Source organism: Astatotilapia calliptera, chromosome 4 (genome assembly GCF_900246225.1).
Source record: "Astatotilapia calliptera chromosome 4, fAstCal1.2, whole genome shotgun sequence".
Classification (NCBI taxonomy): Eukaryota; Metazoa; Chordata; class Actinopteri; order Cichliformes; family Cichlidae; genus Astatotilapia; species Astatotilapia calliptera.
The window spans coordinates 1,650,001-1,677,971 of NC_039305.1; the positions used below are offsets into that span (position 1 = coordinate 1,650,001).

The 27,971-nt window shown below is 45.9% G+C and overlaps 1 protein-coding gene across 4 annotated transcripts; it reads right to left on the minus strand.

The window, feature by feature from the left end:
• Window positions 1–1,609: 1,609 nt before the first annotated feature.
• taok2a (TAO kinase 2a) lies at window positions 1,610–27,467 on the minus strand. Of its 4 annotated transcripts, XM_026163908.1 has the most exons (20): window positions 26,948–27,467; window positions 17,542–17,682; window positions 12,468–12,539; window positions 12,146–12,247; window positions 11,610–11,655; window positions 11,419–11,515; window positions 11,184–11,297; window positions 10,656–10,747; window positions 10,490–10,583; window positions 10,316–10,397; window positions 10,063–10,233; window positions 9,566–9,775; window positions 9,354–9,482; window positions 7,895–8,131; window positions 7,560–7,688; window positions 6,637–6,840; window positions 6,315–6,554; window positions 4,891–5,268; window positions 3,720–3,902; window positions 2,775–3,629 (listed from the first exon to the last, which is right to left on the minus strand). In XM_026163908.1, the coding sequence occupies exons 2-20, from the start codon at window positions 17,671–17,673 to the stop codon at window positions 2,775–2,777; spliced, it is 3,567 nt and encodes a 1,188-aa protein (XP_026019693.1). In that variant the 5' UTR covers window positions 17,674–17,682; window positions 26,948–27,467. The 4 variants fall into 4 exon arrangements, with proteins under 4 accessions (XP_026019694.1, XP_026019693.1, XP_026019697.1 ...); XM_026163909.1 differs by lacking the exon at window positions 26,948–27,467 and having other exon boundaries at window positions 1,610–3,629; window positions 17,542–17,673; XM_026163912.1 differs by lacking the exon at window positions 26,948–27,467 and having other exon boundaries at window positions 5,056–5,268; window positions 17,542–17,673.
• Window positions 27,468–27,971: the final 504 nt, after the last annotated feature.

The window sequence follows — 27,971 nt, forward strand, 5'->3', positions numbered from 1 at the left end:
TCCCTTCCTGCTTGCACTCATTGTCCCGTCAACATTTGCACAAAGTGAAGGAAAATGAAAAAAAGCCAAGAAATGTTTGTTTTTCCTCTTTAGTCCACCTGAACATTCGTCTCCTTTCAGTGCAAATGAGGTAGACGTGACAAAAAGATGATCTTCTACCCATTCGGACTGTGCAAAATGAAACAGAGGTGTTTGTCTGGAAAACACACAGAGTGGAATTCCTGTACGGAGGCCCAAAGATGCCAATATTCATCTCAAACGCATATAATTTGAAGTTTAGCCAAACAAACTTGAAACTCTTTAAAATCTTAAAATGTAACTCATTAACACCAAATGGGTTTTTTTGTTTAGAAAGAAAAATGGAGTGACTGAAAGGTCGTTTTAACAGAAGTCTCTTTTTGGCTCTCATCTAATTTAAAAGTTTTTAAAATCTCAAATATAAAAACCAATAAATAAAAAAATGTATAACATTAGAACTAAAGGGAGGCAAAACAAAGGATGACAGAGGTGAGTTGCTGATGTCTGATTAATTAATTGGTTCAGTTACTTTGGGGAAAATACTGTGAAGAAATTAAAAACAAAATGTAGAAGTGGTTTTACTCTAACTTTGAAATAAAATTATAATTTCCGCTCTGAAGTCCACTGCCAGCTCAAAACACACAAAACTGGAATTCTTTAGGGAATAAATGTGAATCTTTATTTAAAAATCTAAAAATAAATAAATAAATAAAATTCTTAGTGTTAACCTGCCTTTAGTTATTAAAGAATGTATTAATAATAGGTTGACGTTTTAAAACCTGCTTATGCTAATAAACACTATTATTCTTTTTTTTTTTTTCTTTTTTTCAAAAGCCTAATATTGGACACCTTTGGGCTTCCGTATTTGGAGGTGTTCTTGCAGATGTTACAGTGTTTTTGGGAAAGTCTTTCGCACCATAAAGACGATGTGTAAAACAAAAAAATGATAAAGTTATGGCACCAAAACGTAGTGAAAGATCTGGAAATATGTCCATACGTCATGTGATAATACTGGCTCAAAACAAAACAAACGAAAGCAAACAAAACAAAAAAACCCTGCAGCCCTGCCCAGAACTGGAGACTCCCACCCTGAGACCTCGACAGGAATGCTGGGAAAGGTAGTCCTTTTGTCCTCCTTGGAAACGTGAATATTATTTATAACTCTATCACAGTAACATTGCGCTTATTCCCCACCTAGTGGTCAAAATTGGCAATCCACATTTAAAAATTAGCGTACAACATAAATATTCCAGCTGCAGTAGAGGTAATAATAATGATGGCGTCTATTCGTCTACAAATCAAGTCACGTGACAAAATAGTCATCATTATTACTCTAACACAGCCTCAGAGTTATTAGTGCTTCTATGTACAAGTCAAGAGTTTTGGACAGTGAACAATCGTCAGTTTACCTGCTACCTGTACACAGGTATCTTACATTTATAAGCATTTATATAAATAGGTAGTGTGCATGTTTATTCATACAAACGCCGCCTGTACACGAGCTCCATGCACCGCACTACTCTGTGACACACATGTACACCTTATCTACAGATGCAGAGTTTGGGGGGGGGGGGGGGGTCCAGATGTGGGGTTAGCGGTCGGCAAACACACACACACACACACACACACACACAAACACACTTTCAGCTCTAAAACTCTGCGGCAGCGTCACTTTGAAGGAACGAGTCGCCCAACATCGAGCTCTCAGATTAAGCACAGGCAGGTTAGCCTAGCTTAGCATTACAACAGGAGAATGACGGCAGGTAAACACACCTTTAAGTTACATTTACCTGCAGAGTAAAGGCGCAAACAACTGACCAGAAGCTAAATTCTGCGCGGCGTGCTGAGAGTACGAACGTGGCACAGATCGTCCACAGGCAGCGGACTATCCTCCTGACGCCTGCTGGAGTTATCGTTCGGAAACGGGTGTCATCTAAAACCAGCACGCATGAGCAGACGTTAGCGATGACGGGAACTAAAATAAAACGTGCTCTTTCAGTCTGCTCGCTGACCACTCACAGCGCCCCCTGCTGACCAGTAGATCATTCCCGTACGATGGGATCAACAGGAAGTAGAACATCTGCCTCAGAGACAAGTGTAAACTTCACTACGCAGAGATCTCGTAAACTTGGTTGTTTGAACACAAGAAAAACAAAGATGGAGGGGCTTCCTGTACGGAGTGCGCTGACGCCGAGGCGACTCGCGGCGACATGGGCGTGTTCCTTTAAGTGGCTTGGAGGGCAGTGGTAGGTTGGTCTCGGGTCAACAGAAAGATGGCAGTGTTTGTTTTTATTGTCGTGTACAGAATCTTAGCACTACAAATAAAAGTTGATTTTAAGAAATCTTCCCTCGGTCGCCGCCTGTACACCGCCGCCTTCAAGCCCCGCCCCCCGCCCTGAATGTTTGAAACACTTAGGAACCAGAAACGGCGTCTACAGTTCAGTTATGTACATAGTTACAGTGGTTTTTAAAGCACTGCGAGCCGAGTGGAAGCTCCACAGCCGTCGCTCTGTCTCGGTCGACGTGTTGGCGCCGTGGTAGCTGGACGTGTTGTTGGCTGATTGGATCGCTGCCCCCGTGCAGCTGCAGTGACTGCGTATAAAGGGCACGTTCAAAATAGATTTTTTAAAACTTGTGACATGTTTGTTTTTAGGATTGAAGCGCTGAAGACCGAAAAGGTCAAAATGGCGCCGTTCTGCTTCTGTGTCCCCTGAGAGAAGCAGGACGGCGCCCCCAGACTAAGACTGGCGCCGGATTCACGAGTAGGAGAGGTGAGAGCCGTTGGAGATGTGCGAGGTGACCGATGTGCTCCGGGTTAACCCGCCGTCGCTCCCCCCGCCGCCTGGCCCCCCGGAGGCTGTCCGCCTCAGCGGCTGAGGGCTGTTCCTGAGCGCCATCAGGCTGGGGCCCCTTACACTCAGACCGCCGCCGCCGTAGCCGCCCTGTGAGGAAGAGGACGAGGAGGTGGAGGAGGGAGGGGAGGAGGTGGAGAGGGCGATGGGAGGAGGCGGAGGTGGCGGAGGCAGGAGGGCCAGGGACTGCGAGGAGGCGTGGGAGGAGAGGTGGTGGACCTGGGAGTGATGGGCGTAGTGTCCGCCTCCTCCCACCCATTCCCTGGAGCGGTCCCGCTCCCTGGAGTCGCGCTCGTGGGCATCGCGGTAGAGCTGCGGCGTGCTCTGGTGGTGTTGGTAGTGTTGGGGGAGGTAGTGCTGCTGGTGATGGGAGGAGGAGTGGCCCCGGCTCTTGCTCATCTCGCCATCCCTGCCAAGGACGTGGGACGAGGCGATGGACTCGGCGCGGCTGAAGCCTCCACCGCCGTGATTCTGGCTGCGCCAGGATGGAGTCGTCACAGAGTTCTGCACGCTGTGGCTCCAATGGCTGCCGGAGCGCGGTACGGGCCGCGACGGCCAGCCGCCGGAGCCCGAGGACGGGCTGGGGGTCGGGTAGCCCTGGTTGAAAGCCTCTGCCGGGATGCCGGTCAGCGCCATGTTGCTGAAGCCCAGACGCATGCTCTCCGAGTCGAAGGCCTCAATCTCGTGAGCCTGGCGCTCGAGCAGCGTCCGGATTCGCTCGGAGCGCTCGTTCTGCAGAGTCAGCATCTCCTCCTCGATCTGTTGGACAAAAACGCGGCGGTTAGCTCGACCGGGACGCGGCCCGCGCGCTTTCACAAGCTTCGACTGTCAGAGTGAAGTCGGCCTCACCCTCTGCTCCAGCAGCGCCCGGCGGATCGACACCCTCTGCTCCAGGTCCTTCACCTCGCGCTCGTGCTGCGTGTCCGTGTGGATCTTGATCTTGCTCTGGTAGGCGTTCAGCAGCTCGAGCTCCTGCTGCAGCTGCATGCGGAGCACCTGATACTCGGCCTCCTGCGTCTCATCCAGCCGCAGCTGTGGGATCAAAACAGAGCCTCGCTATCAGCAACAAAGTCAAGCAGGTGAAAAACAAGTGTTTGTGCTGCATGTGCGCGTTTCTTTCATGTCTGGTTTTTAATTTTAGAAAATAAAAATCATTCAGCTGAAAACTACAGACAGGAAATGACTCTTCATCCTGAAGACGAAGGTTTCAGTCGATCTGACACAAAATTCAGACGCTTTCAACTGTAAGTATCAGCTGATGTCCACATGTGCGTCACATGTATCGGTGCACACAGACCAAAGGTGTGACTTTTATGATGAGATAATGAGCTTGTTAATAAAAGCAAACATTAAATCATAAGTTCAGCCCTGAAATATTACTTAATGCCTCCATGTTTACATATATTTAATAAACATGCCATATTTGAGCTTCTCTAATCTAAAGCTGCTCTGACTTGAGATATTTTTGGCTGAAAGAAATTACATTTAAAATCAGTTGTCTGGATAATTTAGAATGTGAATAACATTCGTTCAGGATTTCATAAACATTTCTCCTCAGCTGGTTTATTTCCTTTAAACCGAGCTGAGCTGCAGCGCTCAGGGCTCTGTACTACGAAGCAAGTTCAACATATCCAGGATATTTTACTCCAATCTGGCGTCCTTTAAATCTGGCAATCAAGCTTTAACAGTCCAGCTGTGAGCACGTTCACATGGGAGAGGCGGGGTTTGCAGCACGTGACCAATCAGAAACATGGAAAGCTGATCGTTCAAAGGAAGATAAAAAGGGGGGAAAAAAATCAGGTGGTTAAACAGAGTGAAGGTAAGAACTGCTGCAGAGGGAGCAGGGGGGGCTCTGCAGGAAGCTGGAAGAGCCGCTGTATTAGTAAAGCTCATCTGAAGCATGATTTCACAACCTCCCTAAAGCAGGTTAGAGCTGCAGCTCAAGTTGCCATGGCGATGTAAGAAGAGAAAGCCTCTGTGTATACCCGGGCTGATCAGCCAGGGCTCATCCTGAAGTTACCTGGATAAGACCAAATCCTGCCTTGTAGTACAGGCCTCTGGTTCTAAGGTGCAGGTTGTCAGGTGTGCAGGTGCTGAAGTGTGGGAGGTTGTCAGGTGTGCGGGGTTTCAGGTGTGGGTGGTTGTCAGGTGTGCAGGTGCACGGAGGTTTCCTTGCCTTACTCACAGCCTGAGAGGACAGCATTTCGTTGATGGAGTGGTCGTACTGCTCGGCCAGGATGGCCAGCTTACGTGTTTGCTCCTCTTTGAGGCGTTTGAGGACGGCCTTGTGGTCGGACTTTGGAGTGCTCTCCAGCAGGTGGTTCCTCAGAGCTTTGTACTGACGGGTCTGGATCTTGCAGGTCTCCTGGAACTGACGCTTGACCTGCAGCTCTTTGGACTGAAACAGAAGGAAACGTGTCGAGTTCATGTAAACTGCTTTTACACAAATAAAAGCATTACGAGTTCTTCTGATCAGTGAAGAGGTCAAAGTTCTTTAAAGTATCTGCCACATTCTTCCCCTTTTCCCCCAAAGTTCTGCTGATATTGGAAAATTTATGTAGTTTGACTAAATTACATAAACATTTCCCAAATTGGCATAGGGATAGCTCAGTGGGTAGAGTGGGCGCCCCATGATCAGAAGGTTGGGGGTCAAATACTGCTACCCTGAGTTACCCCTGAGCAAGGTACCATCCCTAAACACAGCTTTTATAAACTGCAGGAAAAACTGAAATAAATATTGTTGTCCATCCATCCATCCATCCATTCGCTTCCGCTTATCCTTTTCAGGGTCGCGGGGGGCGCTGGAGCCTATCCCAGCTGTCATAGGGCGAGAGGCGGGGTACACCCTGGACAGGTCGCCAGTCTGTCACAGGGCCAACACACAAGGACAGACAACCAGTCACACTCGCATTCACTCGCACATTCACACCTAGTGGCCATTTGGATTATCCAATTAACCTATCCCCACAAGCTGCATGTCTTTGGACGGTGGGAGGAAGCCGGAGTACCCGGAGGGAACCCACGCAAACACGGGGAGAACATGCAAACTCCACACAGAAAGATGGTGATGATGGTGGAATTGAACTCTGGACCTTCTTGCTGTGCGGCAACAGTGCTAACCACCGTGCCACAGTGCTGCCCGTTGTCAATTCGCAAAAAAACAGCATCACAATTAAGCCTCCCATAAATTATACAGAAAGGCACAAAGTCAAACAGGACTTCCAACAGCACTGGATTATAATGTTTTTATTGTTGCAAGTGCTTTTTACACGATTTTTGCAAAAACAAACGGCGAGCTGGGACGAGCTGAATGCACGTTAAGAACGCAACTCCTCCAGTTTCACATGCAAAACAAATTATTGCGCTAGCTTCTGTGGTTGCATTTCTACTGGGATTTAAAAATAGTAACGGAAACCAGGTGGTGCTGTGATCCTCCTGAGGTACCTTGAGACTCTTGGGCTGCTGCCGGACCTCCATGGCGTGCTTCTGCCGAAGCTCCTGCTCACGCCGCTTGTTGTACTCCATCTGATTGGTCAGCTCGGTCTGGTGCTGCGTTCGGATCAGCTCGGCCCGGGTGCGCTGCATCGTGCCCAGCTGCCTGAACTCGAGCTCCTGGGTGGACTCGTGGTGCCGCAGCAGCATGGCGCACTCCAGGTCCTTCTGGGTCTGCTTCTTATTCAGCTCCTAAAGGACGGAGAAAAGCAGGAATCACAGCGAATCATGGCCGGAGAGAGCAGAGCAAAAACAAACGCAGCTGCTGTCCCACCTCTCTGAGCAGGTCCTGCTCCAGGTTGTGGCGAGCCAGCAGCATCTTCCTCTTGTACTGGCGGCACTGCAGCTCGTAGTACTGCCGCTGGCGCCGCAGCAGGCTGGCCTCCTCCTCCGCCTGCATCTGCTGCAGACACTCCTTCTGACGGACCAGCCACTCCTGCTTCTCTCGCTTTGGAGTCGACTGGTTCTCGCTCAGCTCCTGTTCAGAGTTCAGAGTTCAAGTCAGGTCAGGGCTGTGATCTCTTTATTTCATAATAATAATAATAATAATAATAATGGATTGGATTGATATAGCGCTTTTCAAGGCACCCAAAGCGCTTTACAATGCCACTATTCATTCACTCTCACATTCACACACTGGTGGAGGCAGCTACAGTTGTAGCCACAGCTGCCCTGGGGCAGACTGACAGAAGCGAGGCTGCCATATCGCGCCATCGGCCCCTCTGGCCAACACCAGTAGGCAAGTAGGGTAAAGTGTCTTGCCCAAGGACACAACGACCAGGACAGAGAGCCCAGGGATCGAACCGGCGACCTTCCGGAAGGTATCTGTAACCTTCCGGTTACAGATACGCTTCCCAACCCCCTGAGCCACGGTCGCCCATCACCAGTCAGCTCATTTATGTTCGTATCACAGATCGCTTCTGCTGCTTTATTCTGAAAATCCAGGTGCGGTCAGACGCCAGCTGTAACTCAGCTGCGCTGCCTTTTATTTTACATATTTTACTCTTTATTTAAACAGCTTCGTGTTTCAGCTCCTACAGGAACTTCTCCGTTTGTGGGAGAGATCCTGTTTGGTTTTGCTGTTTCACAGAAACCTTTAAATTACAGCCTGTCGGCACGCACGGCTCCTTTAGAGCAGCTACGTTCGGTTCAGCCTGCAGGGCACGCGCAGCTGACTGTGGAGGAACTCGCTCCGACCTCTTTCAGCTGCTCCTTGCGCTGGCGGTACTGGCGTTTCTGTGAGTCCAGTAAACTGGTGAGTTCCTTCTTCTGCTGGCCCAGGATGTGCTGCTGGAACTTCTTCTCCTCCGTCAGAGCAGCTTTCGTCTGCACGGGCACACAAACAGGATCCTTACGTTAAGAAATGAACTCATAACTCACATTAAGACAGAAAAAACTTTGATCTATGAAATGATGCAAAAACTGAATTTAAAGAATTCCTGTTAAAAACACTGAAACCTGTTTTCGCTTTTGGATTTTGAATTCATCAAATAAAAATACTCTACAAAAGATTATCATAGTAAAAACTGCACCTCCTTCTCCAGGATGGCCTGGTGCTTCTTGGCCAGCTTGTCGGCCTCTGTGGAGAACGTGTTCCTCTGGTTCTCCAGCTCTTTGTCCAGCTTCAGCTGATGCTCGTCCATCTCCGCCTTCAGCTTGTTTTCCAGGCTCATCAGCTGCTTCTGGTGCTGCCGCCTCATGCGCTTGTAGCCGGACATCTGCTCACGCAGCGCCGAGCCCTGCTCGTGCTCCTGGATCTGACGGGTCACCTGGAGGAAGGCGGTGGTGAGGTTCAAGGACTCAGCAGGTCAGCTCGAGTATCAAAAAAACGATCATTTTTAAGACTTTCTTGCTTAATTCACATGATTATTCACAACTTCACAAACGTGATGCACGTGTGAAGACATGAGCCCGTTTTTACTGAGAACTGTTAAAGACTAACAGGGAAGAAAGGTGGAGGTGGTGGAGACAAAAAGCTGCCTGTTAATCCATCGCTCTGTCTGCATCTCTGAGTGCAAACGGTGGCAAAAAGACCGGTCACTACTAGGGATGGGTACCGGTATCCGTTCTGACATAAACGGTAGTAACCAGACCGAAAAGCAGCGCACATTTTGGTGCTTTTTTTTCCTGAGCTGTGATACACTTTAGATTCTAGCCAATCATTTTACGTTTCCGAGGATAGTAGGCGGGGCCAGGTACGTAGGTTCTTTTAGAGCAGAGCTACAGATTAAAAATGTCCAAGGCGAAGCGGTCAAAGTCTGGCTGTACTTCACAGCAAAATATGCAAACTCAGCAGCAACAAGTGCTTTAAGCTGATACTGTGATACTGTCAAAGGAGGTAACTCCTCGAATCTGATGAAACACCTGGCGACGCATAGCGTTTTTTTAAAAGCCCAGAAATGCGCCGTATTTGATAGCTTGCTGCGAGCCCTCACACCGAGCACATCTACTGCGGGTGTGGTGCCTGTTATCGACCCGGAGTTAGCAACATCCCCCAAAAACCCAAAGAGGAGAGTCCTGGCCCCTAGCCCTGCCAGTGTAGCAGAAATGATGAGGATGATGATGCAGCAGCAGCCGTTCTTCTCTGCGTGAGTAGCTTAATGTTGTTCGTGTGTAATTTACGTTGAGTAGGCTAACCACGTTATTACATTAATGCATGTAAGGTGAACTAGCAAACATCATCATAGCTACATGCGGCTGTCTTCTTGTTTGATGGCAGATACTCCCTTCACCCTGGCCAAAAAGGCTAAAATGACCAAAGAAAAAGTGGAAAACAGTTAAACATGAGAGGTTTTTGGACAAAGTTTGTGTTCTCCATTCTTTAAGCACCGGTTTGAGCACCGTTTCAAAAGTACCGTTATCGGATAAAACCTAAACGATATCCATCCGTAGTCACTACTGTCTGTGGACAAACTGAGGTCATTTTACTCCACTACAGCTCCATTCATAGATATCTGTAGAACCTCCATCTCTATCTGTGACGGATCTTACCAAAGAGGCCGTGCGGATGGTGGCAAAGTGGTCACGGTTTCGATAGAAGGCTCGCCGGCGTCCAGCTGAAGGAGCCTGAGGCTGATCCATCTCTGGCTGGTACGGGTCATCGTAGATGTTGTCCTGACCCTGAGGAGGAGGAGGGAGAATCAGGATGGTGAATCCAGAGGAGGCGAGCTGGATGTCAGGTGAGCTTTAAGCCAAGCACTTACCGTGGGTCGGTGGATGATGGAGCTGTTGGAGGTGACCGTGTGCTCGCCCTCCTGCATCATGGCCATCTCGTTGCTGCTGTCGTCGGAGGCGTCGGCGAGGCTGTTGACCGAGCTGCTCTGAGAGCTGGCTGAGATGGACATACTGGGAACAGACTGGGAGCTCTCCATGCTGTTAACGGTGCCCGTCTGCAGCAGGTACGGCTCCACCTCCTGAAACACACAAAACAAAATCTTCTTTCACACATGAATCCTCATCAGGAGTCCCTCCCAGCCCGATCACATGACAAGACCTAAAGCTGAAACGGAGAGGGCGACAGCTCAGGCGGCCCGCCTTCGGCTTTCTCACTATTTTTGTGCACACAGTCAAGTTTCCAGTAACACTCCAACATTCCTGCTTAAAGCCAGTCAGAGGAAAATGTTCTGACGTTAGTTTCCTCCTTTTTTGGTATTTCAAGCCAAAAAAAGCACAAATCTCCTGATCTGTGCTCCTTCCTCACCTCCTCCTCCTCGCCTCCCTCGGTGACGGGGCCGTTCTGTTGGGTTTCCTGGAACAGGATCTTCTTCATCTTGCGGTACTGCAGGTTGTCGAGCTCCCTCACCGCATCCTTGGTTCGTGCGATCAGGTCCATGACGACGGTCAGCGGGCGCTCGTGGCACAAGAAGCGATGCTGCGGGAGGAGGGATAGAAATGACAGGTGAGCACACAGCAGGGCAAGTTTAAAAAAACTGTCCTGGATCAATAACGCTCACATTGAGAAGCACGTCCGAGGTAGGCCGGTCCTGGGGAATCTTCTGTAGGCAAGAGTCGACAAAACTGCGGAAGGAATCGGACCTGAAACAAAAACACAACATCAGTTCACTGCAGTGTCTCCGAAGTGGACAGAGGGATACACGGCGCCGCAGGAAAACATGGAGGCTGCTCACCAGTGATTGGACTGCAGGACGGGGCTTTCATTCTGAGCGATGTGGTATAAGGCACTCATAGCATTCATGTTGAACAGGGGGGGTTTCCTCTCCGCTGCAGAAGAACGACAGTTAGCATCACAGAGCCCCAGGCTCACAGTTTAAGAGCACAGACAGCAGCTCATACCCAGCTCTATGCAGGTGATGCCCAGGGACCAGACGTCCACCTTCCCGTCGTACTGGCCCTCGTCCATGGCCAAGATCACCTCCGGAGCCATCCTGGAGAAGACAGAAAGAATGGGCCGAGTCATCCGCTGCTGCGCCGCACGACGTGCAAAATGTGTTTCAGCGAAACAACAAAAAAAGCTGCACTACGAGAAAAAAACTCAGATGTTGTCCACTTATTTTATTATTCTGGGGTTAAAACTGAACATCTGCAGACAAATAAAGCTACACTGAAGCTGTTTAATCAACAGCTGGTAAAAGTAAAATCTCAGAGGGCAGCGCTGATGATCCTGAATATGACCTTTCAGCTAATATTAGGCTAATTTTGCTGTTGAAAAGAGACTTTGAACAGATCCTGGGTACAAATTCAAGAAGCTTTCAAATGTAAACGAAGGAGATCTCATCTGTGGTCCGGTCCTATTCACGCTCTGATTGGTCGTTGGTGTTGTCTGTTCAAAACATGGACTGAACGAGCTCCATCGATGCTCACCAGTATGGCGTCCCCACGAAGGAGTTGGCCGGCGACACGATGGAGGCGGAGCCAAAGTCCCCCAGTTTGACCTGACCCGGCTCCGTCAGCAGGATGTTTCCTGCCTTCACGTCCCTGCAGGAGAGAGGAGAGTGTGACCCCTGCTGGCGGTGGGCTCTAACTGCATCTACTCCACACGTCTGTGCGTTTGCAGGTCTTCTTGGTTTAAAGGAGCTAACGGACAAACAGATCTTACCTGTGAATCATATTGTGAGAGTGAAGATATGCCAACCCCTGCAGTGCACCGTGGGTAATAGCAGCTATTTCTACTTCCTGGAGCGGCTTTTTGTGAACTGCAAGGAGAAAGAAGAGTTTATTCATCAGAAAAACCAGAAACACAAGAACGACGAATAAAAACGGGTGAAGTGTTTGCAGCACTGCACGAACCTTCAAGGAGGTCTGAGGCCGAGCCGAGGCAATACTCCATCACCAGCTGAGGAGGAAACGACAGCGATTACACATTATCAGTGAAGGAGCTCACACAGCCGACCTAACATGATGAACTCCTCCACCTCTATGTGTCACAGCTCGGCTGAGACCGCTTCGACCAACAGAAACGTCTCCATTTCAATGTTTTTCCACTGTGAGGTGATGTCACCGAATAACAGTTCAGTTACTAAACACTTGTTCCTAATAAAATGACATTTCCCCCCCCTATAATAACCAACAGGAGACAGACTATGGGCAATTTAGAGTTACCACTTAACCTAACCCCAATAACTGCGTGTTTTTGGACTGTGGGAAGAAGCCGTTGTACCTGGAGTGAACCCACACAATCATTGGGAGAGCATGCAAACTCTACAAAGATCCCGGCCTGATAGAGGAATGAACTCAGGACCTTCTTGCTGTGATTCAACAATGCTAACCACTGTGCTGGCCCTAGGTAAAACACCTCCCCGTTAACCACGCGTTACAGGACGTACCCATGCCGTGTGCTCCTTCAGGTAGCAGCCCAGGTACTCGATGGTGTTGGGGTGGCGAAGCTTCTGCAGGAACTTCACCTCTTTGATGATGTCCTGCCATTTCTGCACAGCAACAGAAAAACACTCAGCTCTTCTTTCTAAAGTGTCTCACAGCACATTTAAAATGTAAAGAAGTTCGAAAGAATTTAAATCTGTAAAATAACTTTTCTGGCACACAAAATCCCAAAATTAGCTGCTTAACATCAGTGCAACTGTTTCCTATCAGAGCACGAGCAGACGAGGGCAGGCAGATCTTCAAATCTACGATCGTTGCGCTCGTTACCTCGTTGGTCTGCTTGCCGCTGTACGACATCTTTTTGATGGCCACCACTTCATTGTTGCTGACATCTCGGGCCTGTTGGACGACACAAACACAATCAGCCCTCAGTACATTTCAGTTCTGTTTCAGGAATCGAACCCGCGATCTGCAAGCCTGCCCTCACAGGCATGCATCCACCGAGACTGTGCTGATGAGGAGCCAGTTCTTATTGTCCAACTACACCAGAGGGTGGAGTAATCTCTGTGTGAGAAAAGTAATGGCTCGGGCCCAGGAACGTTACGCTGCTGTGGTGACAGGTAGTTGGCATGGCGCCGCGCTTGACTTTGATGGAAAGGAGTGGAACCGGTTTTCGATTGGGGACTGCGTCAGGATGTGTGAGCAACCGGTTTGTCCCCTCTGACAAACTGCCGGCGAAACAACTTCATAGATTTATTTAAAAAGGTTTCTAATGAGCAACATTTAAAGAGAGAAAAATATTATTTATCTCTCTCTCTCTCTCTCTCTAGATCTATATCTCTATATATCTCTATCTATATCTATATTCATGAATTATAATCAAGCTGAACCAGTGAACAGAGAAAGATTTCTCTCAGACGGTTGGATAATAAAAGGTTTCAATCCGACCTCCTGACTTTACTGTGAAAGGATTAGCTTCTTATTCCAGTCTTTAGACTCATCCAGCATGCTGCTGTTCTCTGGAAGGAGGTGGAGACTGCAGTAAGTAAACTGTGCCCACTTCGTTATTTTTAAAGTAATGTTTGGTTTAGGAGACAATAGAGTAAGCTTTCTTCCTCTTCCTGTTTATTTAAGACTGATGTATTTATGCTTCTAGGTAACTGTGTCATGTTTGATTTCACCTCTGACAGAATCCATCAGAACAGAAAAGGAAAGTGTTTTCTTTGTGCTCGTCTTCGTTTGCATTTAAAACAACGAAACTGTGGAAACGTGACCTGGTGCACAGGAAATGCACTCCCTGGAGAAACCGGCTTCGTCTAATCCCCAGTCCTGATTACAAACGTTCCTTCGCTTCTCGTCTGCTTTGCGTTCAGGAAAAATCAGCTTACTGTGAAAGCCGACAGTAACCGGGTCACGCGTGTGTAAATGACACGACTCGCTTTGTTACAGGATTTTCTTTTAGAATAACATCTAAAGACACGAAGGGGAAAGAAATAAGAGGTTTACTTCTGTAACCGAGTCTGCTCCATTTACTCGGCACAATTAGTCTGTTGGAAAAACGTTTCTTTACATCAGTTTTCCTTTCCTCTTTTTCCCCTCGGACTCAGTGTGCAGGTTAATTTTAGGACCACTCGGTGGAGCCAAACGATCGACAAGCCCTGCTCGGTGAGGCGAGAACAGAGCTGGACACAATGATCCATTAGTCATCCAAACTACATGATTTATTTTTGAATCACATACTCGATGTTCTCACAGCTGTTCAAAGTGTTGGATCCTGATCCTGAGAGAGGACGCTGCTTACAGGCGCCAGATGAAGTCGTTCTGCATTCTCACAGTACTGATAAGACCCTGTGATGCAACAGCATCACCTCTGCTGTCAAGAAGACCTGAAATGAGCATTAAAATACACAAACTAACATCTTTGGAGTCCCAATACAGCAGCATTGTATGATTTACTGCTCATCATAATTTTCCTTTATCTTATACTGAGCCTTGGAGCAGCCCATCAGTTCACCCTCGACACAAACAGGAGGTTTAAAAGCAGCTAGGTTGTTGTTTTGGTTTTTTTTGGAGGGGGGGGGGGGCAGAGATCTCAGTCATGTCATCAGTGGAAGCCAAAATCCTAACCGATAGAATTGTGACTCAATGGGGGACAATGTGTGACGCAGCACATAAAAAGCCAGACAAACACCCCAGAACAGCCGAGCAGCGATCAAACCAATAATAACTGTTAGTTATTGTCACCGTCTGCTAACATCGCTCTCAACTACAGCTGAAAGATGTTGTTTATCGAACGATTTCTGATCCATAACCTGCAAATAAACAGCCACGGCCAGCAAACGTCTCAGCAGGTTTTTCATGAACAAACAGAAATAAACTTTTTCACCGTTAGCTGTGGCGATAACGCTGCATAGTCGAGCAACAGTTTCGTACAAAGTGCAGCTTTTAATCAATTATCGTTCCTTAATATACTGCTAATAGGAGGGCTGGGTATCGCCACTGATTTCTAGAATCGATTCAATTCACGATTCGAATCGGGAAAATTTTGCCTCTGTCAGAAATATTATAATTCTGATCATGCATCAGTACATTTCCATATTTTTATATCTATAAAAAGAAAGCTGACACTTGTGAGACTTTATCAAAGGTGTGAGCGTCACAGCAGAGGCCTTTGTGTCAAAGCAGCTGAGGATAAAACAGAAAAACATGAAGCAGATTTTCCTGTTCTGGGATTTTATAACAGATAACCTTAAAAACATTCTGCAGTAGATCAAAAACAAAAGAAAGTCATTAATCAACACATGAATGTTACCTGACGGAACAACTGATGGACAAAGTGTGGACTTTATACCAGTTTTTAAACTGTGTTGATCGGCCACGTAAAACCAGACTTATGATAAAATATCTGCAATGTTTGTTTTTCTTCCTGAATACTGTCGTTGTTTATATTTACTGCGGGAAGAAACGGTAAAAACGGCGTTTTATAAGGAAAACGCTGGAAAGCCTGTGAGCAAAACCAAAACCACGCGGACCCGCCGACAGATCAGAGTCAGCGAGCTGTCGGCTTTCAGCCCCGACCGTGTCCGTGCCGTCGGTGAGAAAGTCACAGCTCACTGATTCTGATGCGTCGGCGGGTCGAGCTTTGTGTTCACGTCTCTGTGCAGGAGCCTGTTCCTGCTCTCAGTTACTGTTTTAAATGTTCGGTGGTTGTTGAAATTTTGTGAGGTTTCACCGGAGATTCTGGCGTTTCTAGCAAAATAAAATTATATTTAAAAATCGATTCAGGATTTGAATGAATCGATTTTACGTTATTCAAGCCAGAATCAATTATAATCGATAATTAAAACCCAGCCCTAGCTAATAGGGTTTTTTTTAATCAATATCAAGTTTTCACAAAACCTTTAATTTACTGTTATTATTTATTTCACTGCTTAGAAATCGTGACTACTAATTAGAAGCTCTTAGTTGCCACCTCCCTCAGTTTAAGGCAGCTTTCTTTTGATTGGCAGCTCTTCAGCTGAAGGTCTGAAGAGTGAGTGGGCGGGGCTTCTGTGCCTGGGATGGTCGCATACAGGGGCTCAACTTTGACCTCACACAGACCCCAAAAGAATAAAACAAACAAACAAACAAAACAGCTTGAGGGTCACCTCTCAGGGATTACTGTACACGCACCGCCCTCGCTACTTCAACACGAACATCCACCGCTGGAACAGGAGACAAGACAGGAAACGCAAACACTTGAAGCTGTTGTGAGCGACAGTTTCAGAGACGCTGAGGGGCGCCGCGTGTGAAACGTTCTTTTTTATCTGATGCAAATTGCTGCGCAGCGTCTATTTCTGCAGCTCTTCTCTAATGGCCTTTCAAGGCTCCTCTGAAACTCAGACATGCAGTGTGGAGGTGTGAGTCTACCACTCAGCCTCAAGAATATTTTACAGGTGAAATGAGATGCAGAGGCGCGGCGCACACACTCGTCGTGTTCCCACTGTTTTCTAATAAGCTGGGGGACATTTTCAGATTCACACTCTCTTTATTAATGACAGATAAGAGTGATTTTAAAGAGAAACCCACACAGATCCACGCGGTGGACAGCTCGGCGAGTACATCCAAGAGACACTCTGACAACAATCCAAACTATTTGATTTGGGTTAAGATAAGCCCAGCGTGCAGAACGCCGTGCTGCTGTATGTCTGCACCTATACAAACATGTGCAGATGCAAGCTTCACGTCTGCTCTGGTCCCACACTTCTAAACTGGTTCACACCCATCAGTCACCGACTGCTGGAAAAACGTGATGATTCGCCGTCTAGCCGCAGAGCTTCCTTGTACTAAGAATAGCTTCAAGAACATTTTCTAAGAATTTCCCCTTAAAGTCAGAAGTAAATCCCGGCAGAGATAAAACTTTTTCATAAAACATGCTCAGCCTTTAAAAGAGCTTTGAAGCTGAAGTGTTTGAAGCAGAGAGGAGCAGTTAAGAGGTTTAGGAGTTTCTTAAGGACAGGAGGACGTGGTGGAACGATGCTCGTAGGTCACACAACCCCATGTGTTCACGTTCCAGAGGATCTGATCATTGCTACAATATGACGATCAAAACAGCCACTTAACTCGTGCACATCTTTGTTCTAGATGTAAGAAAACATGCTGCCTTGGAGCGCCACAGCACAGAAACAGGTTGCACCAATAGCCCGACTGAGGTTTCTGCATCAGGACCAAAAGCACATGTGGTCCTTAGCTAGTCCTGTATAAGACCTGAGGACAGACGACCTCACACTGACTCTGGAACACTCGGGTTTACAGACTGGCCGATATGGCCTGAAATCCATATTGCGGTATAAATTGAAGCATGTGCGGTAACGATATATATCGCGATACATTCTTTTCTTCTGTGTAATGAATTCTCCGCACTATAAGGCCACTTAAAATCCTTTAATTTTCTCACAAATGAACAGGGCGCCTAATGTATGAATTCTGGTTGTGCTTACTGACCTTGAACCGATTTACTGTGCTACACGGCGCTCAGAAAAATTTGTGGGTTTTTCCTTGTTTGTTTGTATTACTTGATCCCTAAAGTGTTCTCCAATGAGACGACAGCGACTCACAGCTCATTTAAGTTTGAGACCGCTGCTTTAGAGGCCCACACCTTTATTTTTGGTGGGTACTGTAGTTATGAAGGTGCAGAGTCCAAACAAGCTGTGGACTTTAGTAAATCCAGGAGCAGACAGGATCGGCACATGTGACTAACTTTCTCTGAGGGATCATTTAACATGTAAACAACTTCACCTGATGTCTTTGTTTTAAACTCACACCTGGAGAGAGAAGCTGCTCACACTGAACAACATTAAAACCAGAGAGTGAGTTTGTTACTGACACGGTCAAAAGCGGACGCACTTCCGATGTTACTCACAAAGTACACCGCTCCAAAGCTCCCGTGGCCGATCTCCCGGAGGTCGGTGAACAGCTTCTCCGGGTCATCTTTGCAGAACAGATCAGCCACCTCGGGGTCCTTCAGATTGCCCGCCCGCGCATTCGAGGGCATGGCCAGGGCCTGGAGGATGGAGAGAGTGCTCAGGTCAGTGCTGCAGATTGAAATCAGGGTGAAAACATGGAGGTCAGAGGTCAAAGCTTTTTCTTGTTAACTGGGGTTTTGGTCATAATCAGATTATCAGAGGCAAATAAATCTTTATGATCTGTGGATTCTGACCTCTGTTCAGACATTTACAGGTTTTTTTATTAGTTTTCTTATTAGCGTGAAACATAAATAAAATATAATTACCATTATACAAACAATCACATAGCTATGTCCACACATACATATTTATGTACCTAAATGAGTATATAAAGGAGGGGAAAGAGGTTTTCTAAGTATCAATGATTCGGATTCAAGTACTGGAAAAGCTGGATCAAAGTTTTGCTATATGTTGGCTGCCCCTTTAACTAAGACAGCGGGTGCCTGTGTTGCTTTTGCAGCATGTGATTTGCCCGTTTATACTTCAGCTGGGCTGAAAACCATCAAATTAATGTGCCAAACATGCTGGGAAATGCGTTCCTGCACTCTTGTAAAGTGACCCACTTCCAGTCTTCCCTCACAGAGACTCCATCAGCTTCCCTGATGTTCCCAGCCTGTGCTGCACATCTGTAATGCTGCGTATTGCACCAGGAATCCCACGACTGGCTGCTGCTGACGTTACCGTTCACAGTTAACATGGATCTGCACTTCAGCCGTCTATCTGGGAACCGGCTGACAAGTCGAGGCTTGTGAAGCGTTCCAGGGAAAATCGGGCTGTTTCACCGTGGGAGTGCCAAATACAAACAATGCAGGGAGGGAGAGTGACACGGACCCATGTGGGCGAGACAAAATGGCAGCTGCGTTTTCACAAAGTGCTCTTCACCATGAATGGGCTTCAATGAAGAACTGTTCGGCTCAGATCGCTTTAGTGACGGCAGCAGCGTGACGCGAAAGGCTGACAGCTTCCAAAATAAGGACACGCGCTCGTCCTTCAAATCCGCTCACCCAGTCCGAGCAGTCACGTTCAGCCTCTGTCTTCTTGTTTCTACGACGACAGCGCTGCTGAAAAACATCAGAGGAGATCCACTCGTACCAAAACTAACGACGCCGACGATGACCAGCCCGGCGCTTCGGTGCAGACGCTTCGAATGTTTGGCTGTCCAAAATGGATCAGGTGTTCATTTGATGCACTCTCGGTATGAACAGTGCCGTGTTCACCTCCTCCCGCTGATACACAACTTTAGAGCTCCTGCAGACAGGTATGCACAAGCTCCTCCCTCAGCAGGTGAGGAAATTCAAGTGCACAACAATGAACAACGCTTCGAGGAATTCCAAGAGATGGCGTTTCAAAAAACATAAATGTTAATCATTAAGAATAACCTGATACCTGCAGCTCCACCTACCGTGGCGACCACTCCCACCTCCTCTATGGGAAACAACAGCGCAGCCGTAAGTCGGCGGTTCTTCCCGTGTGTAACGTTAACACCGCGTTAATTTAACAGGATAAAAACTGAATTTATACAGCACCAAATCCCAGCAACTGTCACTGTCATACATGCACTACCATTGTTAGGGGCGGGTTTTGATGATCGATTTATCGATTAAAATCGATTCTGGCTTGGATAACGTGATATCGATTCATTCAAATCCTGAATCAATTTTTTAATATAAATTTATTTTGCCCGAAATGCCAGAATCTCAGTTTCAACAACCACCAAAGATTAAAACAGTAACTGAGAGCAGGAACAGGCTTCTGCACAGAGACGTGAACACAAAGCTCGACCCGCCGAAGCATCAGGATCAGCGAGCTGTGACTTTCTCACCGACGGCACGGACACGGTCGGGGCTGAAAGCCGACAGCTCGCCGACTCTGTCGGCGGGTCGAGCTTTGTGTTCACGCCCTTTTTGCGCTGATTCTGAAGCTGTTAGTTTGATCTCTCTCCAAACAACATTGACCGAACCAGCAGCAAAAGAAGATCCAAACTACGCTTCACACAAACATCGTCATGAATTCACTCTGACTTTTGCTGTTTTGCTTCCACCAGGATAAAATCACACTTCCTGCACAGCTCCCCCTCTCTCTCTCTCTCTCTCTGTTTCCCGTCTAAAAATCAGTTTTCTTCATTATTCGCTTGCTTGTTACGCACAAGTCTGCCGTTGTTTACAGGCTGTCGGACGCTGTTTGTTTCCTTTTACTTACCGTATTTCCCGGACTACAAAGCGCACCTGAATATTAGCCGCACAAGCTAAAATCAGGGGAAAATCCTGGTTTGTACATACATTAGCCGCACCTGACCAAAAGCCGCAGGTGTTTCAATGTTGACTTATCATATGTAAGAGAATATGCACAAAGCGAATTGTCAGGAAAGAGATGGCTGTTTGGAGACATCACTTTTATTAATATTGTGAAAAACAAGTTATGGGTACATATTTGCACATGTAGTACATAACAGTAACCTACAGCACACCAGGAAAATAGATTCGGACTACCTTTTAGGCTCAGGTGCAGTGACACGGCTTTAACAAGAAGAAAAGTCAGTCATTCACCACCATCTTTCTCTTCTTCCTGCGCTCTAAAAACACCAAAGTCCTCTTCTCCAATGTCGGAAACGAACAGGCTCAGGATGGCTTCGTCATCCACTCTTCTTCTCTCCTTCGTTGTCACTTTCAAAACCAAAGAAATCCTCGTTGTCAGTGTCAGAGTCGAACACCCTCAGAAGGGCCGTGGCGGTGTCCTCCTCTCCATCATGCAGCAGTCCAGCCCTTAGAAATCCGTTAGTGATCGTGGATGTTTTCGCACTTTTCCACGCTGTCAGAATCCACCGGTGGAGTTGGGCATAACTTGCTTTTCGCAAGTTTATCGCCGCTCGTCATCCACGCCTCCCGCTGAATGCGTAGCGCTACTTTGAAGTTTGTTTTTCGCGCTACTTCGTACGGCACTACGTTGCCTGGCGGACGGACATGTGACTAACATACCACTCTTGAACCCCGATCCTTCCGCCAGGCAACGTAGTGCCGTACAACAGCGGAACAAACAAAACAAATCGTCTTACGATATCACAAAAATCATGGAAAATCCATAGAAAAGCCGCACCTGACTAAAAGCCGCAGGGTTCAAAGCTTGTGCAAAAAGTAGCGGCTTATAGCCCGACAATTACGGTACTTCCGAAAAGAAAAACCTAATTTCTGCCGTTCAATACTGAACAAATTTAAACGTTTTAAAATTATACAAAATGCAAAACGCTGTGTCTGTAATAAAACCGCTGTAACTTCAGAGGTGATGTTCATGTGCTGATTAATGGTTTTCTTTCGTTTTTGATCGACTGCAGAATATTTTTATAAAATCCAGAACAGGAAAATCTGCTTCATGTTTTTCTGTTTTATCTTCAGCTGCTTTGACACAAAGGCCTCTGCTGTGACGCTCACACCTTTGATAAAGTCTTGCGTGTGTCAGCTTCCTTTTTATAGATACAAAAATATGTAAATGTGCTGATCTGAATTATAATATTTCTGACTGTCTGAGGCAAAATTTCCCAGATTTAAATCGAATTGAATCGATTCTAGAATTATAATTAACAATGTGCGCTGCTACGTCACACGACACATTTGTTTACGTCTGTTCTTCTTCTTCATTTAATTTCTCTGAGGTGTCTGAGGCTCCTAACATCCATTTGCGTTGCCTCGGCCACCGTGGTCGTTCCCTTTGTGTTGCTGGTTTGGAGAGGACGGGTTCCTCTGCCCGAGAGGCGGGGCTCATGCTTGTAGCACGTTTGTAAAGTTTTTTTTTACTTTACACATAACTGCCACTCCCCTTAGCCTTAAGTTGCTGCATCAGTGTGCATTATTAACTGTAACGGAGAAACTCCGCACGCGTGCGTGTCGCCAACGAAGTAGGTCACAGTCATGGTGCTGCAGCTTCAGCAGAGACGATTGTGATGTTTATCTAACGCACTGCCTTCTAACAACAGCTCTGAATATGCGACTCTGATGGGCCTCACATTCAGTCAACAACCAGAAAACAATCTGATGATTAAAGGATGCGATTAATCATTTCAAATACACATTAATATTTGTATGAAGGTATAAGCTTAGTGTTCAAGCTCAGTTTGGACCGATTTCTTCCTTCCCATTTAAATAATTCATAAACAGGTCATAAGGGAAGCCGTTACCACGTCTTAATGCAGACATAATGAAATGTAGATGTTTTAGCTTCTTGGCACAAATTTCTCCATCAAATTTTCCAACTCGACTCAAAGCTTTAAGCTATTTATAGCTGCAAGAACTGACAAATTCCAGCTCGAGCAGAAATAAGAAAATGAAAGGAACTCCTCAGTGATTCAAATCTACATTCTGCCATGAAAATGGGTCTGAGGGAGGAGCAGAATCATGACATGCATTTAATGAAATGCCTGGCACATGTTTTGGCTGCTGTATGTGGAGATCAGTGTACGACTTCGCTGTTACGCTCCGACTCAAATCAACACCGATTTAAATAAATCCACAAAAATCCAAAGAGAGAGGCCGAATCATCAGAGCGGTGGATGTAATCTGAGGCTGCACACTGAGCCGTGCTTATTGACATCCTTCTGTAACGGGGTTAATGTGGCGCTCATCCTCTGAGCGTCAGCTGCAGCCCCGAGAAGAGTCGCCAGCTTAACCAGGCTTCTGCACGCCGGCCGCCGGATTCCCGTTTAACAACGCGCCCGCTCTGTGCCCGAGGTGGAGACAGATTCCCACCATCCTGCCCCCCTGACCTGAAAGCGCTTCTAAACACAGTGAAGCAATTTACAATTATGTATGGCGTGGCACTCGACAGCCTGCCGCTACAGTCAGAAGAAACACTACCCGTCTGAAAATATGACAGCAGAGGGGAAAGCAGCACCTTAATTTGCCTAAAACTTCACCGTGGTATCAAACTAGAGGCCTTTATCGTGTCAGTCAGCCTTCACTGCATATCTGAACACCCTTTGAAATTCTACTTTAATGCTTTTAAAGACCTAAACTGAAGACTGAGTTCCTTCAACATTACAACAACTGCACAATGGGTTTAAATCTCCACATAAGATCCAACAGTAATCATTACTGCTCTATTCTCTGCTTTACTGTTCAGCGCTACATAAGAAATCAATCACACGTTTAAAACAAAACTTAAATATGTCATTTTAGTCTCCGTTTACTGAACAACTGTAGATGTGTAGGAGCAATGTTGGAAGTATTTTGTAGCATTTCAATTTAAAATGAGACAACACTGATATCAGTAACAATATAGTGTTATTTCTCAAGTTTTTCCAGGCGAACCCGCCTGATAAACCAGATGCTGGTATTAAAGTATTTAAAAATCCACTTTGATAAATATTTGGCTGTGAATTTTGTGCATCTATTGGTTGGAAAACTAAGAAACATCAATGGTAATACCACGGTTAAAGGGTGTTCATTACTGCATGTGCATCATTTTATTCAGAGATTAGTTTATTGATTCTGGTTAGAGCAGGGCGATATGGCCAGAAATATTTATCACGATATATATTTGAAAATTTGCGATAACGATATAACTGATGATATAATTGATGCGAGACAAAATACAACTCCACAACTTTACTAGCGCAAAAAAAAAAAAAAAACCATCCATTTATTTTCACTTAAATAAGCTGCTGTTTTTATGTGCATTAAAGTTATATAAACATTTAACAGTGCAAATGCAAATTCCTTGATGAAAGTTAACCAAAGGCATCTCCAGTAGAAATGTGCCGACATATCCTGAGTTAACCATGTATAATATCCACTGAGGAGCTTTGCAGCATTAAACTGCAGTGTGCCAAATAAAAAAGTCAAATACGGACTTTTCCGACCATAAGGTGCACGGGATTATAATGCACATTAAGCATTTGTCTCTAACCATCAGGAACCTTCACGTTAACTTTTATCGAGTGGAAAAGTGTTAGTGTTCGTCCTCCAGCTTCACTGTTTATGTCATGCCAGTGGTTCCCAAACTTTTTTTGCTGGGCCCCCCTTGTTTTACAAGAAAAATGTTTGCGCCCCCTCCCCCTTCTCGCGCGTGCACACGCTCACACATCCTCCAACCACACACACCCATATTTTGTCCCCCCACCCCCCCCCCCCCCCGCAATGGCTCTGCGCCCCCCCCTAGGGGGCGGGCCAGACACTTTGGGAAGGTCTGTGTTATGCTAACATAGCTGTGTCGCTAGCGATCACGTAGCACATCATTATATAGCAGCTAGCCCAACTTCAGTAACCCTACAAACGTCACTGCTGTTTAGTTTCCTGTCTTCATTTATGTTGGAAGTGATAGCAGAGCTGTACGTTTGAATGCTTCATAAATCTCTCAGTCAGAACATGCTACATCATGTTTGGGTAACTAGCGAAGCTAGCAAGCTAACTTCCTGTTAACTTCTAACTCTGTTAAATGTAATGAATTCTGTTTTCATGGTTGCCTGGATGTTAAACTTCATAGTTACACCTGGTAAAGCAGCAACGCTGATCATTTTATTAAAGATGAAAGAATTTAGACAGTTTAACTCTCAGTGATGCTGCAGTGTTCGTTTGACTTTAGGACCCAGATTACTCCCAGATTTACGAGCACCTTAGTCCAACAAATACGGCAATAACGACGGCCGCTTGCATGTTCTACAAAAAAAATCTGCTTTGTTGTGTATCTGACAGACGAAAGCTAAACCTGAAGTTGCAGCATTTTTACAAACCAGTTCTGGTTCATCCGTTTCACTCAACGATCCGCTTTCTCCTTCTCATTCTCCGTCGCCGCCATGCTTTTTCGGCCGTTAGTTAGCGTATGAAAACAAAGGCACTGCGCATGCCCATATTCTATCGCGATATTTCATTTTCTTATCGTTGCCTAACGGTATTACCGTGAACGGTATAATATGGCCGAGCTCTAATTCTGGTACTCTTTATTTCCTCTTATGTTTGAGGTTTGACTTTCTGATGGATTTTATCTCACATTACCTCGGATGTCATCAGGAAAGACATTTTTATTTATTTTAGCTGAGCTCATGTCTCTTTTTTTATTTTATTTCTGTACACCCTTTGTGAGTAAATATTTCCATTATTAAAAGCTTGTTGAACAGCAGCAGTGTTGAGGCATCTCATCTGTTGGGTCCATAAATCTTTATTTAAAACAATTATGCTTTTTAATTTTGTCCATTTCCCCCCTTGTGGTAGTGAAATCGGATAGTACAGAGTTTGATTTCCTAGTATTCTAACAACCCTGAGCATTACTGTATTTTTATAATCACGTTTAATTCAAATTGTTTTTATGTATTCTTACTGTGCTCACAGACCACTTTAAAATGTAACTGATGTTTCATCTTTAAGCTGTTTATCAACTGTTCAGCTGAATTACATTTTGAGCCTTCTCATTGGCTCGTCAGTCACCTGTGAAGCACTAAGATAAATAAAAGGTGTTAAATACAATGACTGCGTATGTGACAGGGACATTTGAGAAGCAGCTCTCCACAGTGTGGCTCAAATTAGCATCAGACTTGTTTTTGATGGCGGCTGAAAAAGCCAGACTCAGAGCGGACAGGAAGAGAACCAGGCCAATTTCCAAAATAAAAGACCTCGTACGATCTAAATGTTTCTGGTGTGGTCTGAAGCTTTACAGCTTTACTTCCCGTTAGTCTGACAAAGACCTAAATAAAAAAAATGTTTAAAATCCACTTAAAACCGCACTGATTCTGTTATCTGTGTATAATCCACAACAGATGACATCTCCAGGCCTACTGCCACCTGCTTCAGGTAACAGCCTCATGTGGACCTCAAAGACAAACGTCTCCACAAATTTCTCTTTTTAAACCTTTCGTATTACTTAAAAACACTTCAGACATTTGGGCCCTTTACAATCTTTTTTAACGCATTTCTGAGGCTGTGCAGATGCCTGACAAAGATGATCACAGTAGAAATAACAGCAGCATTCAAATGGGGTCATGTTGACTCTGTTGCATAAGGTCTTTGTTGTGTTCATGGCTAGGTAAAATTTTATGAAACATCAGACTCGAGTTTTGGGACGCATGCTGCTGCGTGTCGAGTAACAAAGGTCGGTCGCCATTATTGTTTGACTTCTCAGGTTCACGGTTAACTGCAGCCATCGTTTCTGAGGCGAGAAGACATCTCGTGGTTTCTATTTTTGTCCCTGTTCTGAGGAACGGGACCGCTCCCGCAAGCTTGAACATGCAAGACTAGGAAAGCAAGTTTCCTCAACTTCCTACATGGAAAAACAAACTCACACTAGTTCAGTCAAGTTACATTTTTGTTTGGCAATAAAATCAAGAGAAAGGAAAAAGGGAAGCAGAGCCACAGACTGCTCTTTTTAAACAAAGCATGATGTGAAATGTTGTGCGTCAGTGGTGCTGAATGACCTCAATCACATGGCTGAATTTTAGCTCGAAGCTGCAAACAGTTTTGCATAATTAAAGCCAAGATGTTGCGAGCCTTGTGCAGTCATGTGGAGGCCAATGGCTCATATTTAGTCAAACGTAAGAGGTTTGATACGAGTGTGTGGCCCAAACTTTCCTTTGGGGCAACACAAACATGTAACAGTTACACAAAGTGAAAGCTGAATGCTTTTCCGTGACTTGATGCCAAATCTCCTGAGGCAGGAGGAGGAGAGTTGGGGTCTTTATAACAAACCCAATTTCTCCAATGTTATTTAGGAGGAAATAAGGACACTGGAGATGTGTGGCTCTGATTTTAAGGCTTACATAAGCACTGCATGGAGAGCTGGTCCAAAACGGAAACCTCACATCCATTAAGATAGTTTGATTTGGATACAGAAGCTCCAAACCGGCCTGCACTCCACCCTCACAGATATCTTATCAGCTGCTTTAGTAAGCCGGTTATTGGCTGTTTTGTTCGGCATTTAAACTCAGATCGTTTCTCTAAAAACACTGATATACTTTCAGTTACACGAACGACTGCTTGGAGACTGCTGGGTCAGATTTAGATGGCTGCGTGTCCTAGCTTGGATTTGTTAGGTTCGCTCGTAATTATCAATTATCTTACTAAATACACCTGAAAAAAAAAGAAAAGCAACAGAAAAATGTAGGACCGTAATTTAAAAACAACTTCAAAAAATACCTGCAGCTTTACTGCGCCAAACTCCCAACTTTAACATCTCTCTCTTAACGGCTAAAAAATGATCACAAATACTTTAACTACGGTGACATTTTTACTATTTTTCTTTACGAATATCTTTAAAAAAAAAAAAAGCACTGGCACATTAGGGGCCCTCCACTTAGCCCGTGTGGAGCCGCTAACTAACGGTACTCACCGCGGCTTATTGTGGTTCCGCTCTGAACCGAAAAACAACCGATAGCAGCCGAGCTAATAGTAGACCTCAATCCTCATAGCCCGGAATCCCTCTCCGCAAACAGTCACCACCACGTCCGGGGCATTTCCACCCAGGTCGCTGCTGATATTTGTGAAGTTAATGCGGGGTTTCCAGATGTCACAGACCGGCTCAGACTCGAGGCTCGCCTTCGTCCTGCGATCTTAGCCGCTGCTAACTGGTTAGCTTAGCTCGGATAGCCTGAGAGCTAACATTAACCGGAGCCGTCCTGCGGGGTGTGGCTGCTGTTTCTCCGCGCCGCTGCTCCTCCGAGCATACTGTCCAGCTGCACCAACTTTTCTGAAAAAAAAAAGCATAAAAAGCAGCCTGAAAATCCGCGCCCCGTCCCCGGGCCGGGCGTGTTTTCTTCCCCCGTTTTTGTTCTTGCTAAACACAAGATGGCACGGGCTGGCGGGGCGGGACTCAGAGCGGTGACCGGAAACCGCTGTCTTCTACTTCCGACAAGGGTCCCGCTTCACAAATAAAAGGGTATAAATAAACCGACCTACATGATATTAATAATCTAGTACAAACGCTCCAAGGCTTGATTTCATGATTATTTTTACGAGACTGCGGTTAATATCCAGAACTTATAAATTCAGCCGGAGAGGGAGAGCTTTAAAAACGAAAGATTATTCACACGATGAACTACAGCAGGGATTTATGTAGAAATCTCCTGTAAGATACTGTAAAAATATTATAATAATGAATGTACAGGAAATAATATATATGGTGTACATGTATGTTATGTGAGGTGGTGTGCTGATTTTTTCATAGTGATGGACAGCCTGATAGATGAGGTCTAGTCTATGATATTTGCAGATAACACTCAGATCTGTAGTGACAGTCGGGAGTAGGTAGAGGAGAGCTTTAAGAAGTGGAGGTATGCTCTGGAGGGAGAGGAATAAAAGTCAGTGGAAGCAAAAGGTGTTGTGTGTCATGTGTCACAGGTGTGTGAATTTGTTTA